The 13,062-nt window shown below is 42.8% G+C and overlaps 1 protein-coding gene across 4 annotated transcripts in view; it reads left to right on the forward strand.

Moving 5' to 3' along the window:
• Positions 1-13,062, forward strand: part of LOC122793514 (mitochondria localized glutamic acid rich protein) — a 530,827-nt gene that overhangs the window by 69,957 nt on the left and 447,808 nt on the right. For all 4 annotated transcript variants that reach the window (XM_044061639.1, XM_044061637.1, XM_044061640.1 and 1 more), the window contains exon 2: positions 10,320-10,423. In XM_044061639.1, coding sequence (XP_043917574.1) covers positions 10,320-10,423 — 104 coding nt within the window. The remainder of the gene's footprint in view (positions 1-10,319; positions 10,424-13,062) is intronic.

The raw sequence follows: 13,062 nt of genomic DNA on the forward strand, positions 1-13,062 counted from the left end.
TCCTGCATGGCAATCAAAAAGAGATGCTAGCTGTACAGAGTGCTCTGACAGCTTTCAGATAGGTAGTCCTTCCAGGACAACTGCTGATAAAAACAGGCAACACCACAGTTAGGTGGTACATAAACAAGCAGGGGGGAACCCATTCTTACCCACTCTGCAGGTTAGCCATGGCCCTGTGGAACACTGCTTTGAACAACCTAGTCCATCTACAAGCTCAACTCCTGCCAGGCAAACAAAATTCACTGGCAGACTAATTAAGCAGAAATGTTAGACCCACACAAATGGAAATTGGAGCCCAACACCTTCAACTTTCTGATCCAGAGGTGGGGTACCCCAGAGGTGGATCTCTCTCCCTCCCCTGAGAACCACCAAATAAGCAAATACTGCACCGGGAACCCTCACAGCAGGGCCTGGAGGGTGGATACCCTATCCTTTCAATGGGAAAACCTCTCAATCTGTGCCTTTCCCCCCTCTGCCCCTTCTCTCAAGAGTACTACTCAAGATAAAATACAGGCCAAGGACAATTCTGATTGCCCAGGACGGGCCATGCCAGCACTGGTACCCACTCCTGCGCAGCCTGACAACTGTGCCACCCTGGCACCTACACCAGACCCCTACCTTACTGTCTCTGCAGGAGGGATGGATTTTACATCCACAATTGCAAACCTGTAAATCTTGCAGCCTGGCATATTCCTTGAATACTCCACCAGCAATCCTAAGCAAACACGTGCTGGACATCATTCTTGAAGTCAGAGGGCCTAGTACTAGGAGATCCTATGCTGAAAATGGAAAAGATATTGCTCCTGGAGTCAGTCTAAAGGAAAAGGACACAGCAGTGCCCTCCTTGCCTCTAATCCTGGGTTACCTAGCAGAGCTACTCCACAGAGGCCTATCCTTCTCCTCCATTAAGATTCATGCCTCTGCCATTTCGGCGCATTACAATACTGAGCCACCTCTATTTTCTCACCCTCTCATCAAGCAGTTCCTGAGAGGGGCTAACAACTTAAGGCCCCCAAGGAGAGCACCCACCCCTGCGTGGGACCTTAACTTTATATTGGAAAAGCTCATGCTTCCCCGTTTTGAACCTGCTGCTTCAGCAGAGTTAAAATTTCTCTCTTGGAAAACTGCCTTGCTTCTAGCCATCGCTTCAGCTAGAACAGTGTCTGAGTTACAGGCACTGATGGCTGTGGAACCCTCTATTATTTTCCATGCTGACCTGGTTTCCCTCAGGACAAACCCGTCCTTTATGCCTAAGGTGGTGTCCAGTGTGGCTCTAACCCAATCCATCCATTTGCCACCCTTCTTCCCTAACCCTTAGAATAAAGGAGAAAGGATCCTGCACTCTTTGGACATGCACAGACAGCTCAGGTTCTACCTGGATAAGGAATAAGCCTTTCAGGAAATCTGACCAGCTGCTAGTCAGCTTTGCAACAGGGGCGGAGGGCAAGGCCATTTCAAAATAAACCATTTCCAAATGGATAGCACACTGCATCCATTATTGCTACAAGCACCATGGAAAACCAACCCCTCAGGGGGTCAGAACACATTCCACTAGGGCTACTTCTACCTCTACAGCATTTCTCAGGGGGGTCCCTACAAGGGACATTCTGGAAGCTGCAACCTGAAATTCTGTACACACCTTCACCAAGCATGACCACTTGCCTATCTTTTCCAAATCCAGGGCAGGATTTGCTACAGCAGTCTTGCAAGGCCTACTAGCCAGCCCTAACTCTTCTTGACTGCCTCCACCCTTCCTCAGCTTTGGGAATCAACCCAAGTGTGATGACTGCAATAGTGAAATTGAAGTACATAGTACAGTTGTGTACACTTGCCTTAAATGTAGATGTTAGAGTGTATTCAATGTTGCAGTCCTGGTTTCCCTCCCCCCAGACCCCTGGCTTTCTCCATCTACCTCCCCTCCCCTCTCTATGGCTATTCCTAATGCCATTGGTATTTACTTTTTACTGGTGGTAATTTCCCCACCATATACTAGCTCCCTATTTGGGGGCTCCTGACATTTGGGGCAAGAAAAACTGATGTAATGGTGTCGGCTGCCTGTTTTTATACCCCTAATGACCTGATGTCATGGAAGAAACGGCAGCATCTGACACAGAACTACTAAGACTCTGGTATTCAGGCCGACTTGAGGGCTACCTGCAGGCAGATAACCCAAGTGTGATGACTGCAACAGTGAATACACTCTAACATCTACATTAGTGGTAAGTGTACACAACTGTACTTTCCACCTTGCATCAAGAAGGAACTCCTTTGGTGAAGCAGCCAGCTTAGTCTCAACCCAAGTCTTCCATCTACTCCAGCCCTGCACAACCAGGTCCTCTTTACAGATGCGTCAGAAAAGGCATGAGAGGCTTGGATGGGAGACTTCAGAGTGCAGTGGGAGTGACCTGCCTGTGTACTCAAAGAACACATCAGCTTAATGGAAATGACTACACTTTTGTACAAGCTCTACAGACTTTTTTAAATCCTTGGAAATTGGGCACTTTGCTAGTGCACCAACACCAGTGAGATATGGTACATAACTAAGCAAGGAGGCACAAGATCCTACTCCCTGTGCTGGCTAGCACAGGGGGTCTGGCACCTAGCCTCTTAGCTGAATCTTACACTTAGTGATATATATTCCTTCTTAGCAGAAAGTGCTGGCAGACTATCTAAGCAGAGACATGGAAGACGCTCATAAATGGTCCTTGAACAACGAGATTTTCAAATCCATAACTCTCAGATGGGGGACTCATCACAGACCTCTTTGCCTCCTCTGAGCATAACCTGGTCTTGCTGTTTTGCACAAGGAATCCATCAACTCTAACCTGGAGGACAGATGCCATCTTCTTTCAGTAGTTGGGGAAGTTTCATTATGCATGATCCCCTCTGCCTCTGCTCACAAGGTTCCTTCTCCTGGTCCAGAAAGAATCTCCACAACTCCTGCTTCTGGAATCATTCTGGCCAAGTCCATGCTAGTTCCTGCTCTAGTTTCACCTATCAAAGGGAAATTGCTGGAGAATCCCTCCAAAACCTATCTAATCACTCAACAGAAAGGGCAGCTCCTTCATCCAAATCTGACTTCACTCAGTCTTACCCTGTAGATGATGGGATTCTAATCCCCTGTAAGACTCATCTTTTCTGAATACGATGTTTGAGTTGTACAAGAAGCCAGGAACCCTAATGATAGGAAATCTTACACAGCCAAGTGGAATAGATTTCCATCTGGTGCTTGATAAGTGTAAACTCCCGACTCCTTTTATCAGACGTCCCCACAGTACTCAAATACTTGTGTGAGTCGTTGCATTTGGAGTTGCCCTACTCTTCCATTAAGGCTCACCTATCTACCGTTAATGTTTGTCTTTCTTTGGAGCCCCCTCTCGTGTCCAGGAGAGGTTAGGTTTCCTTAGGTGTTTAAGCTGTAAAACTCCCCTTAGAAAAAGTTTAAAACTCACTTCACTCCCTTTTGAACCAGCTACTTCAGCTAATCTAAAATTCTGCTCTTGGAAAACAGTGCTCCTCCTTGCCTTGACTTCAGTCAGTAGGGTCTCAAAACTCCATGCTCTCATATCTATTCCACCCTTCCACATCTTACACAAAGATAGGCTAAGCCTCAGGACCAATCCATATTTCATGCCAAAATTGATTAGTGAGCTAACCCTCGACTAAGCAGTCAATCTGTCTTTTTCCCTACCCCCAAAGTAGGGGGGAAAGAATATCAGACAGTTGAGCTTTTACTTGGACAAAACTAAGCATGTCAACCCCCCCCCCCCAAAAAAAAAAAACAAACAGATCAGTTGTTTCTCATTTATGGATTCCAGGTTAGGACAACCAGTTTCCAAACCATGTATTGCTTCCTGGATCTCAAAGCTATTTCCTTCTGCTACTCTCGCCAAGGAAATGGCAGCCACTGTTGTACAGTGGTTAGCGTTGTCGCCTCACAGCAAGAGATTCTCCGGTTTGATCACCGGCTGGGGTGCCTTCTGTGCGGAGTCTGCATGTCCTCCCTGTGGTCGCGTGGGTTTTCTCCAGATGCTCCGGTTTCCTCCCACATCCCAAACACATATTGTAGGTGGATTGGACACTCTAAATTGGCCCTAGATGTGAGTATGTGTGTGCCTTCTGTGGAAGGTTGGGCACTGAGCTGGCAACTCGACACCGTAAAACTCCACTGCCAATCATGAGTGGACAGGTGATCCGCTGTGGCGACCCCTAACTGGGAAAAGCTGAAAGGAGGAGAAGACTCTCACCAAGGAAATACTTGACTGAGTTGGTCAAGCAGTGACTTCATCAGGTGCCTTCTGCAAGAAAGTTGATACCAGGTTCATTTTAGAACCAGCTACCTGGACATCTGTTCACATCTTTGCAAAACACTTCATGCAAGATGCCTTCTCCATGTCCAGGACAGTGTTAACAGCACTATTCTGTCTGGCCTCCTGGACTCTCCTCTTTTTTCCTCTTAAGCCTGCCACCCATCTCTTTTTCTACAGCTCTGAGAATCACCCATGTAAGAACACTGCAGCAGTGACTCGATCAGGACATGGAACGGTTGTGTAAGAACTTACCATAACAGTAGATGTCCTACTGATCACTGTTGTAGTATTCCTTCCTTGCCACCTTATCCCCTTCTCTTCCTATGGTTACAGTGACTTATACTCACAGACATACTCCTTTTCCCAGGATTTTACAGCCTTTCAGAGGGAGAATTTAGCCTTTTCAAACTAAGCCCCTGCTAGCTGACCAGTCTCCCTCCTCGGTTTTCTTCAGGCTGCTGCTGGCTTGGAGATGGTGAAAGGATCTTGTATGTGCATCCGACTTTATACCCCAGTGGCAATGAATGGAGGTCATCATCTTGACTTGCGTCATACAAAGGTAAAGCTTTGGTATCCCAGTAGAACGTCAGCAAGCTACAACCCATCTTTTAAGAAACTGCAATACTGATCAGTAGGACATCTCCTGTTATAGTAAGTTAATACACAACTGTACTTTATAGCTCATTGCAGGCTACCGGATAACCAGACTTTCCATATTTAAATTATTTGCTTATCTTTGCAGAGTCTTTTTCAAAGTGTCAAGAATCTGTCAGTTGGGTGAGAAATCTCTTAACACAAACTGGGATTCCAAGAGAATATTCAAGTCTTGTCTGACTCCCTTCACACAGGATTGTGTCCCTGAGATGTCAGGTAGACACCTCAGTTCAAAGATCTTTTATCCCACAGGAAAAACGGATCTTTATCTAGATAAGGTTTTCTACTCGGACCTTTGTCACTTTGAGGGAATACCTCAAGATTTTGGGTCTCAATCCATGATTCTCATGATACCCATGGCAAGACTCCACATGAGAAAGATACTATGATATCTGAAGTCTGCTTGGTCCCAGTACCAACATCCTTTGTCTTTACAAATCCCAGTGCTGTGGGTTGTCAGAAGACAAATCAGTTGGTGGAGAAAGCAAATTTCCCTAAATCCACGTCTCTCCTTCTCCCACAATGAACCAAAGCAGTCATTTACTACAGATGCCTCAGACTATGCTTGAGGAGCAGTTTCAGGAGGGATAAAAGTGCAAGGTGTGTGGGACCACAAGGACAGACACAATAAATATAAAAGTGATACTTGCCCTGATGAAGACACTTGATTCTCTGAATATTCTTTGGTTCCCTGGACCTCTTAAGTTGTTACAGACAATATTACAGTCATGTGGTACATCAACAAGTAAGGGTGAACCAGGTCCCTTTAGAGACTAGCTGTGCTGGCTTGGGATAGGTCTTCATAGCATGATATCACTCTTCAGGCATACTGCATTCCATCAGAGCAAGACTGTGTGGCAGACAAGCTAAGCAGGAGAAGGGCAGACCCTCCTGAATGAAAACTAGATCAGGGGGACTTCTAGCATTTGATCCATCTGTGGAGAGTTCAAGTATACCCATTTGTCTTCTGTATGAACAGTCATTTGACGATTCTGCTCCAGGACTCCATGCAAGAAGGCCTGAAAGACAGATGCATTTTCCTTGCACAGGAATGTTCTGTATGCTTTTCTGTACTTTCCACTGATATATCTAGGTTACTTCTGAAGATTCAGGAGTCGTCCCCCAAGGTCACTGTGGTGACTCCCTTTTGGCTGAGGCAACAGTGGTCCTTTTCTTTTGGAATGCCGTGGAGTAATTTCCACAAGCTTCCTCACAGAATGGATATACTCACATAAGATCAGGGGTGTTTGATAATTCCTGACCCTGGTCAGTTTCATCTGACTGTTTGGATGATGGGGGGTCCCCTTTTGGCACCTCTTTATTTAGGACATGCAGCAGATACTAATGGAGGTAAGAAAACTGGCTACCAGAAAATGATATATTAGCAAATGGAAAAGGTTTTCTAGTTGTTAGCTAACAACGTAACAAACACTGATTCAGGGCTAGTTGTTCTCTGGTTTTACAACATTTGTGAGTTTTTTCCTTTGGCTTTTCTTACTCCTCCACCAGGGTTTATTTTTCAGTTGTTTCAGCATGTTTGCCCTTGGATCTTCTTCTTTTAGTGCATTCTCAAGTGAAAATGTTTTTGAGTAGGATTTTTGCATAAGTGGTCTCCAAGAAAACCCATAGCCCTTCTTTGGAATCAGAATTTTGGATTAGAGAAGCGAACGCTTGCTCATTTGAACTCGTTAATCTGGCTGACTTGAGGTTCTTAATATGGAAAACGGTTTCACTTATTGCGCTGACCTCTTCAAGAAGAGTATGAGTTGCAAGCTTTTATGGGTTGATAACCCTGTCTCATTTTCTATAGAAACAGGGTTTCTTTGAGAACTGATCTTCCTTTTATGCCAAAAGTGGTATCCAAGTATACTTTAAGCCAAACTACCCATCTCCCCATTTCCTTCCTGAACCTAAAAATGAGGGAGAAAGAATACTCCATATCTGGGATTTCTATAGGTAACCCAGGTACTGTCTTGACAGAACTAACTTTTTCAGATCTTCGGATCAATTGTTCATTTTGTGAGAAGGTAAGAAAAAGGGACAGTCTGTGTCAAAATAGACTATTACCTTTTGTTATACTCATCACAACAAACCTGTTCCATGCAGGGTAAGAGCCCACTGTACCAGAGCCTTGGTTTTGTCTATGGCTTTTTGGAAAGGTTTAGATTCTAGACATTCAAAAATCTGCAGCTTTGTCCTGTGTACATACATTTACAAGCTTTATTCCATCTCTAGGTCTATATCAGGCTTTGCTAGGACCATTCTCCAGGGACACCTGGACCCTTCCCAAATGTAGTATGCCCCTTGCCTTGCATTTGGGAGTACTTTCAGGGAGAGACTCCCCTGTTTTAGCTGACATTTCTTTCATGCGTCCAGGGGTCACTGTCTCATAAGGCTGGTCGTGGATGTTGGTCAGGTTTCTTGTTTCCCTTTTAAATTTTGTTGAAGAAAAGACATGTATTCTGTTCTCTTTTATGTGGAAGGATTTTTAGAGTGCTCCTTAGTTGACTGAGTACAAATGGTTTTGTCAGAGCTTTTTATCACCGAACAAAGTGGGTGGGTCCATGGTAGTCGCCTCTCATGATATCGTAAGGGGCATGTGGCAAGAGGTTTTAAGTTTATTAGAACGCATATGTTGTTATGGTGGGCATACCTTGTGTGTTTGGGGGTGGGATACAAACATTTTTTACATGGATAACATATGGTAAATTAGTATGGTATACATCTGAATCATAAGCACATTGTTTTGTGTGTACATCTTGATAATTTTTTTTTTCCCCCGCAGTCTTATTGAAAACGTTTATTCAGTAGTAAGAAAAAAATAATTTTTGAAAAAAGTTAATACAAAAAAGTAATAAAAACAGCTATTTTAGGAAATAGAAACAGTTATTTTTAGGAATCATAAGAGAGGATTATCAAGTTGTACAGTGCTTTCTTGTTTTCTTCAGCATATTTGCCGTATTTCATAAATGCACACTAATTTAAAGTTTGGAATCTAAATTCTGATCCAAGCACATCTAGTGGCTAGGGTATTTTGGGCAGGACTTGAAATCTAAGATGGATGTTTTATGGGGAAAAAATTATGTTTACTTTAATAGGATGTTCGGGGCCCCATGCAGCCTCTGCTTTCTCTGGTGTCTAATGATAACTATGTGGATTTGGATAGTAAGATGTGTGTAGAGAAAATGCTTAGAGCTGCTTTGATTATGTGTGGTGGGACAGACATATGTTTAACAGTGAGATGAGAAGTTAGACAATTAACAAGGAAGTGAGAGAATTTATTTGGGGTGGAAAATGGGCATGAGTTTAATGGGGTAAAATGATTCTCCCTACAGATCAAGCAGGATTGGGACTACCAGACTTGCTGAAGTATTTTTATAGCCACAGAGTTGAAGTTTTTATATGAAACACAAGCTGAGGGATACAGATCAAAGCAGTAAGAGATGGTGGGTGGTACATGGGGAAAGCATGTGGGATGAAAGATTATTTTGGATGCAGGTTATTAAGGAAAATAATACAGAATATTATATTTATAAAGTGGAAAGAAATTAAGATTAAAGTAGTGCTGGGATGGAGCAAGGACATTATCCCTTAAAGGGTTTAACTAGGAAGGGTGCACAGGTTTAGCAGGAGGTGGCAGTAACAGGATGAAATTAGCTAAAGAACCAAGATGCTGAGAACAAGTACACTGAGAAGGAAAAGTAATCGGGTGGGCAGAAGCTATATCTGCCATGGGTTCCTGTTACGTGATGGAACTTCAACAAGTTTGAACCGTATATGGTTGAAACCATATAGTCGAACTTGCAGAAGTTCGAACACGGGAAAAAAAATAATAAAACATGCAACAGTAAACTAACTGTTGCAAGCAGGGGGGCAAGCCCCCCTGCACCTCCCACACCCCCTGCTTTTCAAATATATCAATTCCTAGACCGCACTGTAGTGTGGAAAGGGAATATTTCCCTTTACTGCACTGTAGTGCGATCTTGGAGTTGGTATATTTAAAGAGAGGGGGGTGTGGGGGCACAGCCCCTCACATTAGGGGATGCAGGGGGGCTTGCCCTCCCGCTTGCAATGGTTGGTTTAATGTTGCATGTTTTATTTTTTTTATTTTACGTGCTCGAAGTTTTGAAATTTCAAACAGACAAGTTCGATATTGTCTTGTTTGAAGTTTCAAAACTTCAATCACATAATACGAGCCCATCTGCCATATCAATGGCAGAGTATTGACAGAGATAGCAGGAAAGAGGAATAAATGATAGACCAGCCCTGTGGACATTTTAGTGGGTCCAAGAACAGCCAGGATAGAAAGCTAGAGAATCTGGTTCTGTAGTAAATCATGTATGCACTCCGGATACTAAGAAAAAGATTATTTTCCTGCACTTTGGTTTGTACACTCTGAATGTGTTGGCTAGTTAACCACACTTTAGAAAGTAGACCCCCTCCCAACCTCTACCTTGGCTAGTGTACACGTAGTGCAAGTGGAGCAGTTATGAAAAATGTACTACTCCTGTAAAGGGTACATAAGTACAGCTGGCCACTGTTCTGGTCCCTTGTTTAATATATTGGTGGTGATTTTACCAGTACTTCACATGACTGTGTTATTTGGGGTAGTGAGCACATTTGTTCACCTTTTTGACGGAGTGCTGTCCTCCCATTTCAACATTTTTGTGTCAGTCGATCATATCGGTTTAGCATATTTGATTAGTTTAGTCAGGATGGATTCTAATACATATTGTTGCCAGAAATAAGTTGGTACCCACCTGCTACAGCAAAACATACAATCATGTATATTGTCTCAGTGACATTGTCTGATTTAATTTGTACCTTCGAGTAAGGTCATTAGTCCTAAGCAAATGTGCATTTCTCTGATGTGATCTTTGAGAGCTGGGTGTTTCAATAGCTTTCAGAGTATGCATTTCGAAGTCATTAAGTGTGATAGTCCTTGACTCATTTACTAACCATGTTACAGAGTTGGTGGAAGGCCACAACACAGTAGTGAGCATCATGCCTCATAAGAAAGGTTCACTGTAATTACGGTGATGCAAGAGGACACTGTTCAGAGATTGACACCATGAAACTGTTCTGTTTGGGGAATAACATTTGGTAGGAATTTTGCACTGCTGGTTTCAAATTGTGGTTTAAATGCTGAAGTTTTCATTTTGACTGTAAGGTAGGAGGTCTTTCCATGTTGTCTAAGCTGAGTCTACAGAGGTATGAGAGAGAAAATTAAGTTCCCTTAGTAATTCGAATTCCTTTGCTTAACATGGTTGCACTTGTGGACCTGCTGTGTTTCTGATACATACAAGAAACTTTACGTTTAGAATTTCTTAATAAACTCTCTGCTTATGTTAACAGGACATGTTTCCCGGATGTCCTCTGGAAATGTTCCTGGATCTTCTGGCGAAAATCTCTTCTACTTTGCAGTGGTTGGTGGTGCAACGATTGGAGCAGGAATATATGTAAGGAGAATTTATATTCTTCTATTGTATGATGCCAGCAGTCTGAATTAGACAGCATCTGGTAGTTTTAAGGTCACATGGTTTGTGACAGTGAGCTGCTTCACCTAGGACTTGTGAACAAAAGAGTAAATAGTAAATATTTTTTATTTTAGCCTGAATTTGTAAATCTGATATTGTCTGAGCTCTTGGATTTGCTGAAAAGCCTTACTTGCAAACTGTGTTGTAAAGATGAGGAAGGAACTATGTTGCTGTATATAAACTTGGAGCACTGAGGAGAGCACTGCACCATCTTTAAGTATAGTGTATTTGAATTAATAGACGTCCATGCTCACTGACTTGGTGAGGGACAGATTCATGTTCAAAATGTCATTCTTGCATCATCAAAGATATCCTGACTGAAATCACTATTGCTGTATTATAATGAATTGGTTATCACTTCTGACATTTGGTCCAGGTACTCAACCTTTACCTTCCCAGGATTGTACTTCCAATGTGTGACCTCCGTTCTTAAGTGTAGGGGTATATAGGTGGATGTACAAGCATGATTCCTCTGACTGTCTTGGCACCAGCCCAAATGCAGGCTGCATATCTGTCTGATTTGATTATGCTTTGGTTGTTGATACCATTGTTTGGAGTAAACACGTGTCCCCCACTGAGGAACCTTCCTTTACTTTTCTAAAGTATTTTTGCTTACCAGTACTAGATGTCAGCTAGGAGGGGTAAGTACAAGTGCAGTAAGCAAATTCCATACAAAGACTTGCACACCAAGTGTCTTTTCTGCTTAGGAGTCCAACGAGACTAAAAGACCTGTTCCATTTGCTAAGTGTTTGTACACAAGATGTTGCAATCCTATTTATTCTTGCTCATTACTTTTCTAGAGACCCAATGTCTTAAATATTTTTTCCACTCTAAGATGGCAGATTCCTCTACCCTAGACATACCATTACTGCTTGAGAAAAAGCTTAAAAGAACTAGGGCAGAAACTCATCAACTTTGTCTGATTCTGACATATCCATTGTGTTTTCAGAACCTGTGATATATTTGGTTCCATCTCAGATGCCACCTACCAAGACCCCATTGGAGACCAGTGTGTCATTGGAGGCTCTTATGTCTGAGGAACCCACAGATGAAACTGAATCACAGCTCATCATTTCAAAAGATCCAGGGAGCATTCCCCAGATACTAGTTAGGGAAGAGATGTCAGGTAAACTTATTGAGGTATGTTAAGGATATGGACTACCATGCTTGGTTCAAGCAGATGTCACACCAAAGACGAAACACTATAAAAAACTAAGAATGTAACTTTTCTCTGTCCTCCTCCTCATATGGAGAAGGAATGGACAGACTTTGCTCAAGGCCAATATGGCCCCAAAGTCAACATCTTTTTCTTCCAGCATCCCAACTCCCACCTCTCAAAAGATTGCCTTGGACTCTTCTCCTGAAGAGAAGGAGGCTTCTGAATCAGGTCATTCCTTGGCCTATTCATCTAAAATCCACTACCCCTACCATGTTCATTCAGATGATGAAGATTCCTTTCTCCTGTGGAAGAAGCTTCTTTTAGAGTGACATTATTAAACGTGATGAAATGTTTTTGAGTGAGTGTTGGGCAGATTACAGAGATTCATAAAATATACTACAGTCTCTTGGAAATGAGCACTCCCGCCCCTTTCCCATTTCCCCTTGTTCTCAAGGCTTTCTTGGATGCCTTTCAATCCACCTTTGCTACTAATGACACTCTGCCTCCTGCCACCAAAAGGCCAGACAGAGCTTATTAAAGTCTCCAGTGATCTTAAGTTCTTGTTAAAAATCCTGTGCCAAACCCCTCTGTAGTATCTCTGTTCTGATAAACTTTATAAGCTCCTCAATACTCTCCCTTCAGACAATGTTAGTAGGCCTATGAATAGGTTGGCTAAATGTTTATTCCTCCTCTATTTAGGCATTAAGGACTATAAATTGCCAAATCCAAATGACCAAATATTTGATATCCATCCTCAATTCATTAAACAAGATAGTGGTGGATTCACAAGGGAGTGATTTCTAAATAAAAAATATCTATACTTACTCAGGCTACACACATAGCCAGACGTGGCATTAAATGTAGTTATGATGCTGTAGAGGCTTTGCCCAGAGCAGCTGCCACTGGTTCTGTCCTCCACAGGTATGCATGGTTGCACACATACCTGAGGGCTTGAAAGCTAAAAATTGTAGATTGCGTTTGGGACCAATCTATTTGGACCTCAGGCAGCCAGTATTTTCAAAGTGCTCCAGGAATAGGGAAAAAAACATTTTAAGGCTGTAGACGGCTTCTAGTAACCTTCATACCTAGGTACCAGAGGAACAAAACCCACTTCTTTTTTTAGAAGAGGTCTTAGGCCAAGCTAGAAACACAGAAACTCCCTCAGAAAGAGATTCCCAGAGAAACAGGAGAGAGATTGCTTTTCTAGGAGTTTCCCTTGGAGGCAAATCTCTGAAGTTAACCCTCCACTACCTCCACCCTAGCCCTTCTCTCAAAAAGGCTCACCCAGTCAATCCCCATCTGGGAAGATATTACCACAAACCAGTGGGTGCTTTCTAATATTAAAAGGGTACACCATATCTTGGATGGAAATCCCTTCTCTAAATGGCATGCCACTCTGTCC

The sequence above is a fragment of the Protopterus annectens genome, chromosome 2.part0 (assembly GCF_019279795.1).
Source record: "Protopterus annectens isolate FY-2018-M chromosome 2.part0, PAN1.0, whole genome shotgun sequence".
NCBI classification, from domain to species: Eukaryota; Metazoa; Chordata; order Ceratodontiformes; family Protopteridae; genus Protopterus; species Protopterus annectens.